The following is a 23512-nucleotide window of genomic DNA, read 5'->3' as shown; positions in this document are numbered from 1 at the left end:
TTCATGTATTTCTTATTGTTTTGATGGATTTTCCTAAAATTGTATCTCGTTGAAACCTTCTCCTGATAATTACGAACACAACAGAAAAAAAATCAGCCAAATCGGTTAAAATGTTCTCAAGTGACCATGGAAAATAGGGATACATTCTTATATAATATGTAGAAATTAAATGTGCATTTTAATAATAAAATCTAAATACTGTATTGGCGTTTCATGCCATTAAAATGTATTGTTAAACAATTATTTCTTACACATTTCGGTTGTTATAATATGAACTCGTGATTCATACTATCGAAATATCCTGAAAACAGCTGTCGTCACTCGTCACAAATTGAAAAATTAATCAGATTGTAGTTCAGTCAGTTAAGATTGGATTGTGTAGAATGTGGTAAGCTGAAATTTGAAAGTGATTTTTATTCAGACAGTTTGCTAGTGGTCGTCGCATTTACAACCCAACGACTACTCTAATATAATTTAAGTACCTATTATATACGTGTGTTTGCGCGTACTATTCGGATGTAGTATAATGATCATCTGGATTTTATCTATTTGAGCATTGAGGTTTGTGTTGATTACCACTCGGATTTATTCAATTTCAAAATCACTGTTACTGGACAACATAATTTTGTAAATTTTTGATCGATGTAGGTACCTTATAATACCCAAAGATCGGTATAATATTATTATATCCTTGCCAGATGAATATTTATAAATGCGGGCTTACAAAAACTCATCTATGAAAAAATGTATGATATTAAATTGGAATTTTCATACATATATTTTCTTGTTTAATGTTTTATAAACTGTATTTAAAATATATATCGATCATTGATGTGCCGCGGTTTCAAAGAGATACTTAGGGCGATACCCTATTGGGGTATTTGGGAAATACTGTATTTCATTACTATACACTATACAGACCAAACGAAATTAACGCGTACGTTCTTCGGACCAAACACACAAGTCGCAAACTAATACATTATTCAATATATTAGGTATATACGAATTACTGGCCCACGAGAGTTATTTCATTTTACCTAGTAATGATATTAAATTCAGACATGTGCGTTGTATTCATCGTATAAATGCGTATAAGTTTTGCCTTGTGATAATATTATGCCCAGGTAGTCAAAAAGTATTTAAGTATTTCGATTTTTGTATTTTGTATTAATTAATGTCCGAAAATGGGTTACATTTTTTCTATGTTCAAGGTTTTGATCGAAAAAAGATTAATTTGTAAATTGTACAGTTGAGATTTTATCATTTTATGCAAACCTTTTAATTATAGTCCAAAAAGCATAAATAAGCTCCACCTAACCTGAAATCCAATATTTAAAAACCAAATTCATCTACATCAAATCTGTGAACAATAACTAGGTTTCATCATTTAAAAGTCTGAAATAAATGTGATCCACAGACGTATTTTTTTCAAGTTTCGTGACCAAAAACGTTTTTAAAAATGTTCGTGTTTCGTGCATGACATTTTGACTCCCTGGACTTAAATATAATAAATTACTCAAGAGTTAACGGGTTTTTTTTGTCTTCGCTTTTAAATTATCATAGATTAGGTAAGCGCAAATGGATAGTATTATAATATATATTGAAAGCCGTCCGATGAAAATCTCGGAGTGTTGTTGGCATCGAGACAACCACGTGTCTGCGAAGTTAAGCTCAGTACCGTGATACACGTTTATCTATTTTGGCGTTGTTTAAAAGAAAAACAAACCTGAGACAGTAATACGATGTAACATTATATTATGTCAAAATGTGTGAAAATCAAGATAAAAAAAAATACCCACATAACAGAGATAGATCTAGAAAAATAAATACCAGCAGTCTAATCAATTATATTTTGATACGGTCCGTCTACATCCAACGGCCCGTGATCGTGAAAATTATACTCTAGGTCATTTATTTATTAATTAAATTTCAAAATGTATAACAGTGTATGCGGGAATATTTACGTCAGGTCCGTGCAGTGGGCTTGAATAAGCGGACCGCGACGGGCGGTATCGGACCTGTAGAGGCGCGACCAACAAATATAAAGTTAGGACGTTACATTCAAAAATTATACAATACAAGTAGGGACGAGTTACAACCACCTACCCACGGTCTTGTGTAAGTCGTGTTCAAATGGACAATTTTGTAGTGAATACCTAAGCAGGTAACTAGGGTGGTTCTAGATTGACGGTTCTAAAATGAACCTTTTTCTGACAGTCGCGATTGTAGATCGTCTGTAAGCAACGCAAAACCACGCTGGTAATTGCACGCAAGGTCCTGAGTATGTTGACTCCGCACTCCGTCGTAATAGGATCGCCTCGTATTCGTGAGTGTCTTCGCCGCTGCACCGATGTCACTGTCCGCAATATAGGTAGGATCACTGTGGTCGTCAATTGCCGGCTCGTCTAACGAGTGTCTTCGCTGTAGATGTTGACAATTGTAGTGTTGACGGAAGACTGATGTTGTCCCGTAGATGTGACCGGTTTATATATGGTGTCCCGTACCCAATTGTAAACCACGATTGTGCCACCGTGCGTGTCCATGCTTACCGTTGGTACGGTTTACCTCACTTTTTGCGCAGTTTTGGAGTTATGGTTATGGGATGGATGTTGTTGATTTCGTCATAGCCTCTCCTATCCATAGCCGTACTTGTTGGGGATGTAAAGTGACTAGAAGGGTTTCGAATTCACCGCTAAATCCCTACGATGATGTCCTTTTGTATGTACTATGTTGTGATTGGTGGTCCTGAAAAGGACCGTTTTATGTGATGAAGACTGTTACAATTTTGTAAGACTACCTATTTCGATGTACAAAACATGACAATCGCTTTTTCCATTGTTGTATTGTATTTTATTTTATATTATACTGCACACACGCACTCTTAAATAGTGATTATACAAACTATACCTACTAGACAATTGTTTAAAATAAGTAGTAAATATTTTTCTTCAGTAAAAATAATAGGATTCGCTCGTGTATTGGAACCGATGATATATTGATATCGTTGAGTCTTAAATCTTAGTGAATTATTACAAAATTCACGAATTCTTTAACATGTGTAATTGTGACATTGTGTATGCTAATAATATAAGCTTGTAGCATAATATTTTATATATATTAATATATATTTCTAGAGTAGAATTGTATTACACATTTACACTATTGTAATTTCAACGTTGTGAATATCCCAATTAATGTTTTAATATAAAAATGGCAGAATTTAAAAGAAAACTGTGGTTGTTATAATATTATAAAAAATTGTTCTTCAGAAATAATATAGGTAGGTACACATTTTTCTACAATTTCCGTTATTGATGTATTAACGAAAATTCATGTTAAATTATTTCTTTCGAGAACAGTTTTGATTTTAAATAAGCTTTTTGGTACCTAGGCAAGTTTAAACAATTAAGATGTTATCATCTAATATATTATGAAGTTTACATTAACTAAAAATACTATGAATAAATGTTTATTAGAAAAACACATTTTAATTATTAATATCCTAGTAATATTTGTTTTTGATATAATTTTTAACTTTGTCTATAGATGATAATACCGATCATAATATTATTTTAACTAATAACATTACAAATTTTCTTTTAACATATTATTGAGATTCACTAGAAATATTGATTTTTTTAGAATAAATGAAGATACAAGATACGATGTAGTTAATAAGAATATAATAGCCACCTCACATAAAAGTCCTTTCAATAATAACTGTATTTTTTCGTTTCAGGTGACGTTGTCTATATCAATTTTGATTAGTCTCCACGTTTTTTTCTTGCTGGTTGTCGAAATTATACCTCCGACGTCATTAGTAGTACCATTACTGGGAAAATATTTGATATTCGCTATGATACTGGTTTCAATAAGGTAAGTTTATTATTATTAAATTTAACGAGATATTATTAAAATTTTGATTGGAATCAGGATTATATAATTGCTTACCTATAAAGGAAGATATCTTGTTTTTGTAGCCATACAGAAACAAAAATAAATTGAAATAAACAATAGGTGGTATTAAAAATAATAATCATAGTTACTATAAAAATATGGTTTTTAGACATATTCTGAAGAAAATTATAAAATATATGGCATAATGTTAGTACTTGACTGTTTTATGACTTATATGGGATTACGCATATAAATTACAAAGCATGCATTAACAAATTCGGAGTTGAAAAAAAATTTAATGTTACATACGGTACTGTCTTTTAATTTTACATAACCCGGAAATATAAACCATAGTTTATAAGTACCTACGTTTGTTAACGTTAAAAATTTTTATTAGACATTTTATGTCGTGACATAGAGAAATACGATATGAGACGTTTAAAATTAATATTAATATTGACAGTGTAAAAAAACATATAGAGGAGTTATGTTATAATATTATTATAATGCACAGTAAAATAAAATAATATGTTTATCAGCTATTATCGACATTCAGATCAACACATAAAGAAAAGAAAATATACATAACGTTGTACTTCTTATACGGTTTTCAGATTTTTTTTCTTATGAAATTGTAAACCATACATTTTAAAAATATTTCCCTATTTGCTAATAACATTATACGTTTAACAATATTAGTTATTACAGTAAATATAGACACATTAGTAATTTTATACCTATCCAGTCTAAACATGAATAATGCATAAAAAGTAATAATACACCAGCCACTATAGATTATTTTTTATAAAATAAGATAAATATAAACTTCGATCGATATCAGCACACTTTATATTTTGTAATACGTCCTTCCAACTTTTTATAGCACAACAATGTTTCAATCATTAACGTTGAGGGTGGTTTCTGTTAGAAAATTTGATCTAGAGGATTTTATAAAAGGAAAGTAATAAGATGTCGAATACATAATAATATTATATTAATAATTGGAAAAAATAAAGAAAACTGTGAGAAAACAGGAATATTATAATATACAACGTATTGTAACGCAATACATGCGAATTATCAACAACGTCAACAAACAATTATAACTTTTTTTTTTTTTGTTGTTGGTTTCGATTTTTTATGATGTAATTCTGAAATAAATAACCGTAGGTCCGTAGACACACTTTCACATTATAACAAGGATTTTCAAGACATGATAATATTAGTTTGAATTTTTTCTAGCTATGTTGAATGTTGATGGCAATGTTATTTCTCTGTCAAAAAGCTTGATCATTTAATACAAAATCCATCTATAGTTATTCTTTCTAATTTCTTACCACATTTTAAAAAAATCAAATGTCCACATTGGACATGTATTCATAGTTATTCTTATATGCGTTTAATGTCCAAATATTGATATAATTCGTCAAAATCATTAACATAATAGTAGGTATTCATATATTATTATGTATTTTTTCAGTGATATTGAAAAGTAAACCTAAACCTTCAGTCTATACTATTTCGATTTTATAGTATTTATGTATCGGTGGTCAAGCAATTCGAGTGAACGATTTTATTCAAATTGGGAGGTTATAATATTATTCGAGTAAACCATATTTATTTTACTATACGAGCCAATATTCCGAGTATATTATTATTATGTCGTAGGTATACATTATACATATATACGTATGTATACATATAATATATACGACTATAACTAATGATGTCATCGTACCTGCGTACGATTTTATTATATTATGCAAGTATGCAACCGTGTTTGTCGTCATATATACATACGACAGTGGGTTTTCTTATTTACCTAAAAATCGTGCAATCGGTGGGGGAGAGGCAAAATAAAAATAACGTTACTTACATATAGATTTGGCCGTGTGTGAAAAGATTATTACCTTTATGGTAGCCGTCCCATCGAAACATATTATTATATTCGTTTACAATACAAACGACACAAATTGAACGCGACGGACAAAAGTAATTTAATATCGGGGTGAGTATTTACTAACTGCATGAGTATCAGAGCTGCACTAACAGTACGGTAGAATCGCTACGTTATATACCGAGTACCTTTACAATCGGGTTAGAGACTCGAAATTCGAATCGAGCACGCGTAACAAACGGTCGGTTTCCCCTAGAAATAAGAAAACTAATTTCCACGATCGCGTTAAACTACCACGTGTGTACGTAGTTGTATGTAATAAGGCGTCGCCTTATTTATATATATATAATATTTCTTATACGTTTTCCTCTTCATAACCGTTCGCATCGCGAGTGCGCCATACTAAAATGCAATTTATTCATAGTTTTGATATTAACTTTGGTCGTCCGTGTACGTGTTGTACGTACCCGTATATACATAATAGTATAGCCGTGGTATTAAACGCGTATATTTTAAGCCGTGCACCGCAGTCAACGAGGGCTTTCGAAAATTTTACGTGAAATAATGTCAAGTCCCGCACTTCAAATATTCTGTAGTGCCGTCGCCCGATATAGGTATAATATGGCAGCCGGCGTATGCTGCACACTACTTAAATATTATACACACATACGTATAGTGCTGTACGCTTAATTAAACCCGTCGTACTATATTTTGTTAACACTTCCGCGCCGCAATTTAATTGGTTTCGAATATCTGATAAGTAATTGACTGCGTGCATATACAGAGTGATCCAATAAGCACGCTCATCCCCATTGTTTTCTCTTAACAATACATTTTTTAAATTCCGATTTTTGACATATTTTTTTTTTTTAATTCCAAATTTTTGGTTATGAATTATTACGAATTGGTTGCTAATTTGTGAAACCGTTTTTGTAACAAAATTTTTACTTTGTGGTACCAGGGTCAGTGACCTTTTCTTATGAAAAAAATGATAAAAAATGTTATAAAAAAATCTATATATTTAAAAATCTGGTTCTTAGATAATATACTCAACAGTTTTAAAATCAGAATTTTAAGAAATGTATTATCAAAGTAAAAAATGGGGCTGAGCATGCTTGTTGAATCACTCTGTATGTAGTATGTCATATACAATGTTGAATATAATAAAGTTTTTAATTATTAATTTTAATGGTTTTAATTATGTGTTAACAATACCTAATTATTATCAACCGCTCTTCTACCTATACGACTATAGACATTATTTACGATAACAATAATAGGTGTGAATATAAAATATATAAAGTCCATTGAAAGTTTTACAATATTTTAAACCAGTATTGTGATTGAAATGTAGAACGACTAAATAACTTTTTACTAATATTATTCGTGATTATAATGTTATAATAATATTTTTAAACAAAAAATTGTGGTCTGGACTAGATAATCGTGGACTAGATTTTAGAGAATTGGTAGAGAGGAAGAGTTAACGCAAAGGAGTAAAGAATGGTTTTTTAAATCAATTCTGCTGTTTGAGAAAAGATACGAACAATTGATTAATAAATGTCACAAAATTCGTATCCACGAGAGCGGATAAGGTACACGAGGGACTGCGATTGGATTACGTTGAAGCGTGATTCGGTAGCAAATAAATTGTGACCCGCAGCCTGACGAACCTTACGACTATATATAGGTTGGCAAACATCTAAGACCTTTCGTTAAATATATTTATATATCACTAACATGTGATGACCATGCAAATTATTAACACGTGCAATTATAACTTTTTTTTTGTCGGTGGTGTAGGCTAACGGTATAACAATTTTATGTTATGACTAAAAATGTAATAATAATATTACATATAATCAAATTAAATAATCATAAAAATAGCTCACATATGGTTCACACAATGCCATATCTTCGGGAAATCGGGTCAAAACGGTTTGTCATTGTACGGCGTTTGTTATGTCCGTCGAACAAATAACTTTTGATAAACCAAAAAGTACGCTTTCAGAAAACTGATCCACTGTTTTTTTGTGTGTGTGTTTTATCGAGTGGTAAACAATAAACATAAACTTTTTAGAAAACAACCCAATACATTGTATTAACATTATTATGAATTAGCTGGTACGCATTAAATATTGAAAATGTTCATTCCTTATCCACAATCGAGCCCGGGTGCATTGTTGCGGTGAAATGTGTTTCATTATTTCCGAATCACGATACTATAATATGAACATTGGGACGGATTTTTGTTAAAATACAAATTACAAATAACACGAATAACTATTATGGGTACACGATGAGTGTTAAACAAATATAAAGTTTGTAATTTTATTATTGTAATTTGTAAATATGCGTTGTGATTCACCATTATTTTATTATTTAATAAAGGAGTTACCAATTTAAATTCTGTTTTTAAATTGTTTGTTATACGCATAAACACCATATAGTTTCAGATACTGAGTATTTTTTTAACATTTATGCGTGCCCTGTGGTGACTCAAACTTCTTTTCGTCAATGAAGAACCACCCTTTTTTTCTATAAATTAATATATTATTAAACAGATTATTTTCTGAAAATGTCAATGCACCGAATTCGAGATTCAAACAAGCAATTACTTAGTTATTAAATTGTATGTACTAAGGATAAAAATCTTTGATTCTGATTTTACTTCAAATATAAAATATACCTACGACTTACGTAATATTAGGTCAAGTTATATAGTAAACTTATTAGTTTTATAATTGTACATTTTTGCATGTATATTAGGAATTATTGTTTCGGAGCATTTATGAACAACATGTTCATAATATATCAATGACGTGATTATTTTGTAAACTATTGGTCCTTTTTACGGTGGTTTTAGTAATGGACCAGGATAAAAAATAATATATACTTACATTTTATCAATCGAGATAAAAATGATTAAATTAGTATGCGATGGTATTCGCCACATTACCATGTTATACAGTAAATACTAAATATACAATATAATATTGTATTAACTATTAGTTTGGCGAGTTTGTTTCATGCAAATTGCACGTTCCCTTGTAATGCACATTGTAAATTGCACATTGCACATGCAGTGCACTATATAATATTGTTCCGATAAAACAAAATTGGAACCACAATCAAAGAATTAAATTTATGAATCCATTTAAAACGTTTCCGTTTCTAGAACGCGTTATTACATCAAAATCCTATTGCTACAATTACTGTCGTCGCAGAAAAACTTAAATTCTATAATAGTCCATTGGTCAAGTCCGATATCACATTATGGTTAGCTGATAACACGCTGCGGCTTATCGTTATTGTTGTTTAAAAGTTTCTGTATACGCATACAATAAGAGTTATCGAGAAGAACTAGTTCAAGGGTATGCACGCGCAGATGTAATATACATAATATATGTATAAGCGAACGAGTGTATGGGATTTTAATAACCAAACATATATGAATCGATTAACGTTTAACGAACTTCGGACATTTGCAAGGCCCAAGTCACAAATATTCTAATTTATTAATCATTGGATAACGGACCTGGCGAAGGCGTAACCATTTTCCTGACATTTTGTTGAATGATTTGTTCGTCGTTTTTTCCTTTATTTTATCTCCAAACTATTGTTTGGATTCGATTTTTTTTTAATACAAAGACTCCACTGAATTGGATTATTTCCCATACAAACATATTAGGTATATTATGCGTGAATGAAAACGGCAAAAAAAAATCGTATCGAACAGATTTCTTTCCATTCCTCTCGATTTTGAAAACGATGACTTTACTTTTGAGAGAAGTGAAAAAAAATTTAAACGAGTTAATCATTTGTTTTTCATCACCTCCGCCACCGTCCCGTTTTGCGTCAATATCATTTCCTTGGAATCGTCGGGAAACGGAAATTCTATCCGAATAGTTTTGTCGATTATATCATTTCGTTCGTACCTCAACGGTCATTCAATAACGCTGTAAGTACGCACATTTATATACGGGCCAACAAATCGAAACCGTATCGATTCTTTTGGATGCTCTTTGTTATACTCTGATGGCGTGACAGTGAACACCTAACCTAACCTAATTTTTTTCCTCGTTTGAAATTAAGGACTTTAGGGACAGGCAATATAGTCATTTCACAACCAACCCCTATAATTTTTTTCACTTAATAAAAAATACCACTTTTTAACGATCGACTTATGAGAAACGGTACCCAGCAAATCAACCAAAAAACTTATAACAAATAACATAATAAATTGCATTCATCGATTTTGTTTTTTTAATGTTTTCTAGAGTTGACGATATTATATGAAAATAATTTCCGGTATTACGGTATTGATTTCAATATCAATATGAAATGGTATATCAAAATATCAATAAGATACGCTATATATACCGAAATACCGAAATACAGAAATAATGAATACAGCAAAAAATGTAATTTACTGATATATTTTACTCTTATATGCAAATACCCATAAAATTATAAAACATCTGCAAAAAGTCATAAATAAGTAAAAAAAAAACGCTTGCCAAGTCAGAGATCGGCATGTAAACTTTCTTGATTTTTAATTTTTAGAAATATATCAACTGATATCACATCTAAGCGGTATAAAATTTGTATCCAAAAAAGTTTTATTTTAGCCTCACAAAAAATCATTTTCATTTTCACTTAGTGAGATAGATCTCCGAAACCAGAGAGCGGTTTCGTTGTTTGGGGTCTTGTTGGATTCACATCAGCTAGAAGAAGTGCAGTGTAGATTTTTACAACTTAATATTAAATAGTTAATTCACTAAGGAACCTTAAAAAAAATTAAAACACATTTTATTGGGCGTTTATTGATGTTTTCAGCTTTTCACCCATGTAACAAATTAACGATTGAAAATAAAGTTCTGAAAATCTTAACTGCCCTTCTCCTACCCAATGTGAATCTAATAAGACCCCAAACAACAAAATCCGTTCTCCAGTTTCGGAAATTTGCCTCGCTAAATGAAATTTAGATAAAAATAACTCTTTTTTTAACTGTGAAAAATTAAATAATTTTTTTTTTAAATTTTTAATTCCACATTTTGTATCTACTTGATGATCCTTTTTTTAATTATCTATCAACCAACTTTCTAGCTATTATAGTTTAGAAGAATAGTTAAAAAAAAATAGACATTTTGGGATTGTTCACGCCGACATTTTTATGGATTCAAGTAGTTATACCGCTTGGGTATGATATCAAATCTCTTTTCAAAATTCAGACTTTTTTCATTTCAGTTACCATACTTACTTAATTAAAAATCAAGTAATATAATACAAATAATAATATAATTCTGTCGTAAACTATTTATAACAAAATTTAAATTATAGAATAATGCATTTTTGTTCATGGGCAAAATCATGCTTAGCACATTAAAATAATAACAATTTAATTTATTTAGAATGAAACGGTTTTTACAGTAGGTATATCGTATATCACAATAATTTTCTTCATAATTGTTACAATTTATTGTATATTTTATAATGAGATTTATGGTATTTGTTATCATATCAAAACCACAATTATAACACTCTCGTACATAATATTGCAGTTCCGAGGAAAATCATCTATTCGTATACCTTTGGCTTATAAACGCTACGATGACGACGGTTAATTGATTTATGAAAACGATAATCAATTAAACCACATAATTTAACTGATGATATCAAGTGCAGTGAGCAGATGCATTCAATTAATTTCAGCGTTAACTTATAACAAAACAAATCATAATATCGGTTAATGTTGAATGAATTAATTGATTCAGTCGTCTAATGTGTTGTGTTCAATTATAAGTATTATTTTACAATAAATTCAAATACCTCGGCACAAAACGGTTTGAAAATGAAGTTTTGAAAACATTTAATAAGTCCACGGTTAATAATACATACCATTGAACATACACATACAAACTAATTTCGTTCATTATCGTTTAACACGCAATAGCTTCGTTATACTTTATGACAATAATAATTTAACATTACGAGCAGGCGTAACACGTCATAACTCATAATGACGAACATTGAAACATTTAATACCTCAATGATATTGTTGAAGTTTTGAAATATTCATGATTGATAGATACAGCAACACAATATCGAAAGCTATATTATGTAATATTTAATAAGTAATAAATAATAATAAATATTATATTATTACACCTGCAATGCGGAACGATTAATGTCCTAGAACGATTGGTAATATTAAACAATTCTAGTTTGATTAATATATTACACGTATTTTTGACTATCTATCATGATATATTATGAATAAAAAATATTTCAAAAATTGTAATGCAATAACTCTGCCTAATGAAATACTTAAAATCGAAAGTAAATAAATCGAAAAAAAAATGAAATCGTCCCGAGTTTGAACTTTTTTGCTTGTTTTTAATGTGTTAATAAATGGCTTATTACTGTGGTTTCACTTGAAGCTTTGTGAATACGCTTTTTTAAAACCGTTGTTCATGGTTTATATTAGATTTTTTTTCTATAAAATAACATTTCATTCACCGAAAAAGGATTATATAAACACATGGATTATTATTTTTTTTTTCATCCTTTTGATCAGTTTAATTTATTGCTTAATATATTATTGTTAGGAAAAAAAAACAAAAACAAAAGTTTTTCTAATAAATTAAACGAATGGTAGTAAACTCACGAGTCAGAGCTGCATAGTTTTTAAATAGTAATTTTAATTAAAACAAACTGTCCAATTTGTGTATCGTGTAAAGTGATAACGTAAGCATTAACTGAAACGATGCTGAATAATTAAAAATGAAAGTTCTAATAATCGCCAGTAGGGACTTAGGAACCTACTATTATGTATTATTTCAGACAGTTCATTTAATATTAATATAATATTAATTGTTTTTTTATTTAAATTTTTTTTTAAATTCAACTATCATAATTCTATTTATTTTTACCATACTGATTAAACAATTATTTTCAAATTCTAATTTAATATCAAATTTAGAAAATGGTTGTAAATATTTTTTTTTAAATTAATACGATTGTTCATTAGAAAAGTCACAAGCGTTAAATAATATTTTGTTTTGATGGTGAAATTTATCCACAATACACAGTTTATACAATAAACTTATTCAAAATGACAAATTATATCGTTTTCGTTGTATACTTTTATCTTTTTTAAGTCGTGCTAAGTTATGCTGCATTGTATAGGATTATCGTAGACAATAAGACAATATTGATTATTGTCCAGCTTTATGGACAATATTTCTTACATTCATACCCATAACCATTAACAATAAAAATATTCTTTCTTTATCGGTGACGGAGACCGGGGAAAATATCTCGTATTCTCGATATCGGCCAAACGGTAGCCTATAGCCTGTACTATGTATGACTGAAAAAAAGAGGCACTAAAAACGTCTTCGGAATCCTTCCATTTAGTGGACATAAATGTACAGAGACACGATAATGCTCTCACGTATTCCATTTCAGATTGAAGTAAAGGTCACGTATACAAAATATATACATAACATAATCAGACATTATTATTTTTCTTTATTTATTATTACTTTTTAGCTCGTCATGAAAACTTTGAAACTCCGTCCAGTTACAAAAACTATTTTTTTGGTTTTATCGTTAAAATATTTTTTGCTCGAATATTCAATAGAAATGTTTTTCGTCCGTTAAGAATGTTATGCTACGTGAATTCAATTTTATCATAACATATACTGGACTGCTTCAAAACCAAACCAAATATCCGTATATATATAAATACAAACATTTTAATATTATATTATACGATACCAATAATACGGCGTTTCAACAGTTTTACAGCGTGAATCTGCATTTATTAAAACTAAAAACCGAAAAACCCTTTACCTCAAAATATTGGTTTTATACCAAGGTTTCGGTTGTGATTTAAAAAAAAATAATAAATCAAACAAGTTTTCCGGTAAAAATTTAGTTTCGTAATATTTAAAAAGGTTTCGGTTCGAATATTGGTTGTTCCCTAAATTATAAACTATTCCAAAATGGTAGGAAATTGAAAATGTTCTTTAACTGTACGTCTGTACTCTGTACCTAATGATCGGTCAATAATGTAGCAAAAAATTAATATATTTTAAAATGACTGGAAAATTATTCCGAAAAATATCTGTAGTCTGAATAAGTGAATAATATACATTTTTAACATATAGGTACCTAAACTTAATATACGAACCTACAATCACAATATTGTTTATCTTACGGAGCGGGTTTGTATTCAAGTTAATTGTCAATATTATGGTGACGACACTTTAAAAGTTTAATAAAAATTACGAAAAAAAAAATTGTTTAAACTGTGTATTGTTTATTTTATTATTTTAGGAAAGCGTGAAACGTATTTTAAACGAATTAAAATTCAACATTATACCATATTATTAAAACAATATTATCATTATTTTTTTTAACTTGGTGGAATATAATATAAAAAACACTCGACTCTTGAAAACATGCGACCAACTATTACGGAATTTAATCTATAAAGTAAATAAAATATACTAAAATTATAAACTATTAAATTAAAAATACTTTATTCGATATTCATTATTAGGTATTTATTTATTTACGCCATTCGTATATCTATAATATTATAAAAACCAATTTTGTCATATTACACCTTCGAAAGAATATTTCACTACTTACAATTTTCAATTCTTTAACTTCTGTCTAGGTATAACAATACGATTTTATGGCACTAATTGTATTATAGATATCTTATCATTGTATTTTATTAACAACATCCGTGGAAAAGAGTATGTTTCTGTTTAAACAAAAAAAAGATATAACATTTTGTTTATTGCAACAAAACAAAGTTTAACGACAACTTTCAATGCAATATATTTCATTTGACTTTTTTTTGGCACATATAAACACTTATTTTGTTTCAACACTTATTTTTGCATATGGAATTCAATATTTCATGGGACCTATCCGACCATTCGTGTCAATATATATTATATTGGCTGAATGTCATGGAAAAAAATGATTGAAATAGTTCCAATTCATACACCGCTTACTTTTCATCTACAATTAAGTTGTTTTTATACAATATATAGAATATAGATAGGTACTCTTTTTGAAAACGAATTAGTTGATGCTTCGTGTATAATACACTTCGATTGTTATCTTCGGTTAAAATGTGTTACCAAATGGCAAATGCTAGCCAAATGGCTAACCTAACCTTATATAAACTGAAGTAAATATTGCCAGACCACATTGTCTTCTGTTTAAAGATCTTCCAGTTTCTAATGCCATCTCCAAACTCTTAGATACCAAATTTATTTATTACATTTCATTTTTCGGCAGACTCTCAAGAATTGAATGCAAATAGATTTAATTTTAGCAATCACAATAAGATTTGACTTAGTTTATTAGTAAACAGTCTAACTATTAGTAATTAATATATCTATTTACATATTTGGTTTCAAGTCTAACCACAATATAATTTAATTCTATAGAAATAATTTGAATTTGTATTTATAATTACCTATATTTATATATATTATACACGCATATGTTCAAATACTGTTTACATTTTATCAAATAACTAATTCCAGATTAATGGTTTTGAAATTTATTCTGCAATTATAATGTGAAATGAAGTCAACTGGAACTTGATCGAATTCATTACTTATATAGTTTCAAATTCCCATTGACATCGGGCTGATGTGTGGATCATTATTTTAATTCAAATGTCATTTACGTAATACGCAAATACGCTATTAATTTACCAAGCATAGGTTTAGAATAGAATAAACATACAAACATAAAAATCCAATTCCAGTTGGTTATCGACTTGCCAATATTTTAGATGAATATATTTTTCAAGCAGCATTTTACCATGATATAATATAGATACATTAATAAATTGTCTTCGGATAAGATTAGATTCATAAAAACAAGTATTGGTAATATAAAATCGACCTTAGTTAGTTCAGTATTAGCTTGTATAATTTATTATCAAATAATATTAATTGATTTTGAAACTTACTTTTATTTTTTTAACTTGTTTTATGTAAATTTACGGTTTTACGGGAAGATGTTTAGATAAATAAATTTTTTTTTATTTGAAGTGACTTTAATACAGACATGGTAAGATAACTTAATTTTATAATATTGTACAAGTAATTTGTTAAATAAAAATTTTTATTTTCCACGTTTAAAATTTTAGAACACCGAAATTAAACAATATTTAATAATCTACTTACATTTATTATTATTTATTAATTATCATATTATGCTAAATTTAAATATACATCTTTTTAATTACAGTTTATAATAATTATAATGTCTATAATATAATCATTTATTTATTTTTATATCATCTAAATTCGAAAAAATTACGATTATTACTGAACATTTTAAAATTAAATTTATGTTTTTTTCATTTTGAAGTTTTGTATTGAATATAGTTAGGTATACTAACTTAAGGTACATAATATCACTGTTAAAAACATACATAACCAATTTTAATATTTTTGATTTATTTCCAAAAATATAAAACAAAAGCTGTTTAAGGTGAAATACACATAAAAATCAATGAATATAAATATTAAACATTATAATAGACACATCATTTGTTTCAGGAAGTTATACCCGGATTCCTATAAAATCCCTTTTAGTTGGAATGTTTAGTTTATGTTTTATTTTAGCATACCCTTTTAGCTCTTCAGTTTATCATTCGAAGTAAAATGTACTGAGGAGGTACTGACGTTTGACACTATGTATTTAAGTGGCGTAGCGTAAATTTCAGCTTAACGTATGTGTTGAAAATTGTATGTTAATGAACTTGTGGGGGCATTCGCACACCCGGGGCCCCCCTATTATTTTTCTTAAGGTTTAATTTTAAACATAAACTAGTTTTACGTAATTTTAAATCTCAATGATTATTTACATATTACATCACATAATATAATATTATTATGGTATTACACGTCATATTATGTAAACAAAAAATAAATCACTTTAAAAAAATTATTTTATTAATTTATACCTATTTTACTTTATAATAATATTACAACTCTAATATGCGATATAATAAAATTGCGAATAATGCGATAGACGACGATCGCGTATGCAATACTGATCCCGCATACTTGAATGACGAGCACGATCACGACGGTCTACCATGAGCGTTCTATATTTTGTTATTGATATTATCAATACGAAAAATATAAATAACTGTCGCTGAATGTCTGTACCCGTCAACGTGCATACTACGTGCATAATAAAAAATATTATGGTAGGTACAAGACCAGTTCCGCAACTAGAGATAAAAAGGCCCAGGTGCGGATTTCACTGAATGTTTATTTTATCAATTCCAATACTTGATAACATTTTCAAAATATTTTGACTCGTTTTGAGCTGTTTACGGACAATTTAAATTAAATTTTTTTAGTTTTTTTTTTACTATGAATATCAATAAAGTTTTATTTGTGAGCCAAGTTATATTGAAAATATATAGTATAAAATATTATCTTCATAAGTATAATCAATACAATAATAACATAATATTAGATGTTGGACGTAACACGTTACAGGTATCAAACAATTTCAATTTTCATCATGTGTTGTAAATTGTAATAAAAGTTCATATTAGTTTAAAATCTAAAATCATTTATGACTGAAAATGGCCCCATAAATATGATATTGGTGGCCTTTTGGAGGTGCGGTGCACCCCCAGCTCAAGACACTACTATAATATAGATATAACGACTATAGCGCGGTGCGGCCATGGTATTGCGGATTAATCAATTCTAAGTTGGAAGAAAATCCACAAAATATTATATTATGTAGGTATACACAGCATACGCACACGCTACGCCACATTGTATTATAAACACATAATCTACCCTCCGTTTTGAATATTATTTGTAATTATATTTACCGGTGGCCTATTCAATTAAATATATGTATTAAAAACAACCATAGTATACTTTATGAGATTTCTAAAGTCAACAAGTTTGCGTATGTATGAATATTATAATATTATATTACTGCACATTACACGCTATAACAAATATTTTTGTTTTAATGCACACAACATGACGTATAGCAGCACTTGATCAATTAAGTAATAGTGTAAATGAACATCAAAGTAACATTTTTTAAAAACTACTTTCATAATGTTTGTAAATTTAATCAATAAAATCTACTATTATGTTATAGGTATGTCTGAAATTAATTCTCATATATAGCTACTGTACGTAAATGTATTCATCATAACTATAATAGTATCTAGACTGTAGACATAAACATTTATTTCTCAAAACATCCAAAGATGTTTTCTGGATTCATTTTCATTTTCATTTAGTGAGATAGATCTCCAAAACCGATCTCCAAATTGGTTAAAAGAAGTGCAGTGAAGGTTTTCAGCACTTAATATTAAATAGTTAATTCACTGCAGAACATTAAAAAAAATTAAAACAAATTTTATTGGGCGTTTTTCATGTTTTTCAACTTTACAGCTTTGTAGTGAATTAACGATTGGAGATAAAGTTCTGAAAATCTTCACTGCACTTCTCCTAGCCAATGTAAATCTTTCAAGACCCCAAACAACAAAATCCTTTCTCCAGTTTCGGAAATCTACCTCACTAAATGAAAATTTAGAGAAAAATAATTCTTTTTTTATCTGTGAAAAATAAAAAAATTTTATTTAAAAAATTGTAATTCCACATTTAGCATCCACTTGATAATCCCTATTTAATGAGTTACCAATCTACTTTCTAGCTATCATAGTTTAGGAGAAAAGTTTAAAAAAAATAGAAATTTTGGGACTGTTAATGCCGACGTTTCATTATTAATTATTCATAATAATTGTTCAAACCTTGTAGACAAAAATATAATGGAATATAAATCATGAACAAATATTTTGGTTTTAATACATTTGACAATGTGCATAATTAATTGAAATAATAAATGTCTTGCTATCCCCCACCCGGGCATGGCAGACACCTACGGGTGCCCACTTGAACATTTTGTTAAACTAAAACACACGTGTTTACAAGACCTACAGTACACTCCCCCACAGTTAAAAAAAACACCCAATAGCCTATGTTGCCGCAGGTTGATTAAATAAAAATAAATAAATGTCTTTTAAATAGTTGTATATAATATTATAACGTTTTTTTTTTTTTTTTTATTGATCGTGAAGCCCGGCAACTATGGCCAGTAGCTGTTTGATTTTTGTTTGTAGGGGAGGAACTGTAGGTCAGTAAACACGTGTATTTTGGTTTGGCAGATATTTTAGTGGGCACCCATGGGTTCTGCCATGCCCGGGTGGAAGATGGCGGCACTTCTCTCCAGACACCGTGACTTGCCCGAAGAAAAATGCCACCCGTGAACAGAGGTTTGAACCAGCACCGGTGTGCGTTCACAACCGACGCCTCAGTCCGCTCGGCCACTCCGCCCCCCATTATAACGTTTGAGTTTTAAATTAATTAAATACACTCGATGAATGAATATCGCATGTAACTTATGATTACGTAATTAAGGAAAAAATCGTAAACCTGAACCATAATATTATTATCATGCTTTTATGTAGAACAATAAAAATAAACAGCACATTTTACTGTTATGGACTCATGTGAAGTATAGGTAATACATTTCACGATTGAATCGATAATTTATAATCCTGTTGAAATAATAATATACAATTTGTATGTTTATGTTTAATACCCACTGAAATATTTGATTGACCACTTAATAAATTATTATTCGAAATCATTACGCGAAAATTTGGGAGCAATTCACGCAGACCGCGCACATAAATAGTAGTCAACTAATAAACCATTCAAAAGCATGCTTCCTATTTACGCAGATGTAGGTGATCAATTATTATATTTTTATCTATTTAATTGTTTTCAGCTTTTAAAATTAATGTATACACATACAATCTATATTTTATACTAATTACAACCCTTTGTTTCGATATTGATTAATTTAATGTAAATAATAAATACACTAAAAATAACACAATATTGTATAAATTTAAATATCAACGTTTCCGTTTGTGTTAATCAATAGTGAACAATATTTCGTACTCCCTATAAATATTATACCAACAGAAAATCAATATCTTTATCTATAAATATCTAATTATTTCGTACGAAAAAATGAATACTTTGTAAAGATTGCGTCGTAAAATTAACAAAAAGATCTTCAATTTTTAAACATCAAAGTTATTTATTCGTCGAACATCAACGAGCATCAACAATCAAATCTCATTAAGATTAAATTCAGCATATATTTCTTAAAAATTCCCAATGTTCAATAATACATAATATAAATCAGACTTTTGTTACGATTTGATTTGATTTTGGAAAGCTTTTGTATGATTTTTTTATCAGTTCAAAAACAAAATATTTTTATGGAGTGATATTTCCTTTGAATTTCTGTCCTGCTGAAAAATAATATTCTTTAAGTGTAAATAAATATTTAAGATCGTTTTTTTTTTTTTGCAGCATATGTGTTACAGTAGTTGTATTGAACGTTCATTTCCGATCGCCTCAGACGCACAAAATGGCACCTTGGGTAAAAAGAGTGTTCATCCATATACTGCCAAGACTTTTAGTCATGCGAAGACCTCAGTACCAGTTTGAACCAAACAAGTAAATATGCATAATATGAATACTTATTAATACCTAAGTCTGTTTATTTTCACTTTTAAATCACCTAGTATATAAGAGTTCAATACACAACAATAATGTTTTGAATTAATTTATTTTTATAACGGCAATTATTTATTATGTGATAGTTGATAGTATAACAAAAAAATAAACACTTTGGGTTGGTGTGGTTTGGTGATTGGCCTCAGTCACTAACGTGTTCTGAGATCAAGCGTCGACCGATTTCGCTAGTTTCCAGATGGGTGACTACCAGGATTTTTAGTGACAAATTCTCGCCCCACTTACTTACACGTGTTCCTCAACCAACCAAAACCCCACTACCTACAAAATTCTAATAGCCATTTCTTAAGATCAATAATACAAATAATAAATAAATAAAAAAACCAACTAATTAATATTTATGAATACATCACTTCATTAAATTTTAATATTACAATTTATGATTGTACATTCAATAAAATATATAGTCGATGTTTCATGCAGTTTGGATAGCAAAAATATAATATCACGATGCTTTGAACATTTAGAAATCCAGATAAAAAAAGCTTATCAAGTTATTAAACGTGTGCTGTTTTTGTGTTGTATTGGAGCTTATTAGCTGAATATAGCTTATACAATTAAATGAAAATTCTTGCTATTATTACACTATATTACAGTTAGTTGTTTTTTTTTTTTTTTTTATCAAAACTGATGCGGTAATTTATTTCTTAACGTTAGGTAGACGATAGCTGCTATTGTAGTATAATATTTACCTAAGACACGAGGAATGAAAACTAAATTTGTTTCATCGTTGATTTTTATTCGCCCATTTTCTCGTCCAAGTTTTGAAAATCATGTAAGGGCCATTATTTCTTCAAAATATAAAACAAAAAAATGTATGACATTTAATTAATAGTAACATAAGTTCTACAAAATGTAATGTCATATAGTTACAGTTTACTTTCATTATAATATTATTTTATTACAAGTTTGTTTTAAAGTTTAATAATCGCTTACACCATATATGAAGATACTACATACATTAAATATATTTTCATGGTTGTTTTTAAAACATCGTATATTCGTATGTTAAAATAAGATAAAAAAAAATAATAATACTATATTAACCTAAACAAATTAATATTGCAAATTATAATTATTTGATTAATAATATTTTAACCATACAAATTGTGTTACATTTATTATAATATTATGGTTATATGATTGTTTATCATTTTCAACTTCAAACTTTTAAATATAAAATAAAATAGGATAAAATATTATTTTGATTTTATTATTAAGTCTACAACATACCAAAGGTATACATAGGAACCTACTGAATAGACATCAGTGCATCACATATTATATTAAACATCGCTAATGTACCTACTCAAATCTGCAAATCTGCTTGTTGGTATTGTAGAAAATGTATACATTTAAATATTTAATATACCTATAAAATTATAACATATTATAACTGAGAAATCATGTTGGTAATTTTTTTTTCAAATAATTACATTTTTTACTACAATTATTAACAGTTAGATTAATAATTACAATATACATATTATCATCCTACGCCAAGTATCAATATATCATTATTATGCTCCCTGATTTTGATTTTTATCTTGGCGTAACATATAGGCAATATAGGGGCACACCTGTGTAGAACATTATTTTGAAATTATCCATCATCAATATTCACTCTTTGAGCAAAATATTATGTTTTATTTATAAAACGTGGTCGTTGTCTTTAAAATCGATATAGGTATCATAAAACGATTGAACGATAAAAAATAACTTGAAAGAACGAATGTATTATATATTCTCAAAATCACTTATGGTCATAACTCATCGTAACAAAAGAACATTTCAGTATTATAATAATTGTAATATGATAAATTGATAAGTTAATTTTTTATGTATGAGTTTAGAATACAGTTTATTAAATCGGCTGTACGCATATAAAATAATAATTGGTTTCAATGAATATTACAATAAGTATTTCTTTAAGTAAATTATATTATCATATAGGTACATACGTAGATGACAGTAAATACTTAACTCGTTCTTCTCGAGATATTTTATATACTTACAAGACTGCAATGGTACTGAGCTTATGTTTACGAGATGTATTGTGAATAGATTCAACGCCGGTTCGATAATGCTGAAGGGCAGAGACATACATCCGTGTTTCTTCCAGGCTGGCTGCGGCTACGATAGCACGGAACCAGGAAAAGATAAAGGTCGTCGACAAACAGACGACAGCAGCGTGTCGAAAGGCACCAGAGAAACATCCAAAGAAGACTTATCTAGGTCAGAAGTGATGTATACACAATAATATAAATATAAATATATATATATAATATCCACGTCACACCCCTATATATATATAAATATATATATGTACGTCTAACTCGATCCGTGAAACGGTCCATAATATTCCCTATATACATTTTGAACATTTAGTCAAATATTCACATTTAATTATTTCGTAAAATATGAGTTCTATAATGTTTACAAATGACGTAATTCTTCATAAAGAAATTCCTTACCAATGCACTGCATGTGATTAAACACGACGTTATAAAAACGTACAACATAATATTTAATTCATATTAATATATTATCATCGAAAAAAAATTAATCATATCGTTAAATGTTAAAAGGATGTCAAGTAATCGAAACTTAGTATCGAAGAATCGTTTTGATTAAAAACGAGTACGATTTTAATGTCGATTTAACATTAAATTGTATATTATTGAAAAGAGTAAAGCTTCAAGACTTCACATATATGCAAAAGTTCCGATTTTAGATTCTGAGTGAAACGATGAATGTATTGATTTTACAATGATGTGTGTTTTTTTTTTTATTTTTTTTTTATTTTTTTTTTATTTTTTTATTTTTGTGTCTGTGTACACGATAAGTAGTCGAAATAATGCTTTGATTTTCGACTTCAGTATCTTGTTCGATGGGAAAGTGAATATCGTTGGTGCATTGGGGAGGTCAAAATTTTAATTTCCCAGTAGTTTTCAAAAGCGATGTGAAAAACAAAAGAAAAATTAAGGAAAAACGGGAATTTTTACGCAAA

General features: G+C 28.7%; 1 protein-coding gene across 7 annotated transcripts in view; it reads left to right on the top strand.

Annotated features, from left to right (window-relative positions):
* The window catches only part of LOC132946947 (acetylcholine receptor subunit alpha-like), a 177297-nt gene that overhangs the window by 140563 nt on the left and 13222 nt on the right, over positions 1–23512 (top strand). For all 7 annotated transcript variants that reach the window (XM_061017069.1, XM_061017068.1, XM_061017072.1 and 4 more), the window contains 3 exons: positions 3740–3876; positions 20278–20424; positions 22567–22737. In XM_061017069.1, the coding sequence (XP_060873052.1) occupies positions 3740–3876; positions 20278–20424; positions 22567–22737 (455 nt within the window). The remainder of the gene's footprint in view (positions 1–3739; positions 3877–20277; positions 20425–22566; positions 22738–23512) is intronic.

The sequence above is a fragment of the Metopolophium dirhodum genome, chromosome 6 (assembly GCF_019925205.1).
Source record: "Metopolophium dirhodum isolate CAU chromosome 6, ASM1992520v1, whole genome shotgun sequence".
NCBI lineage: Eukaryota > Metazoa > Arthropoda > Insecta > Hemiptera > Aphididae > Metopolophium > Metopolophium dirhodum.
The sequence above is the reverse complement of the archived record's forward strand: the minus strand, read 5'-3'. Positions and strand labels throughout refer to the sequence as shown.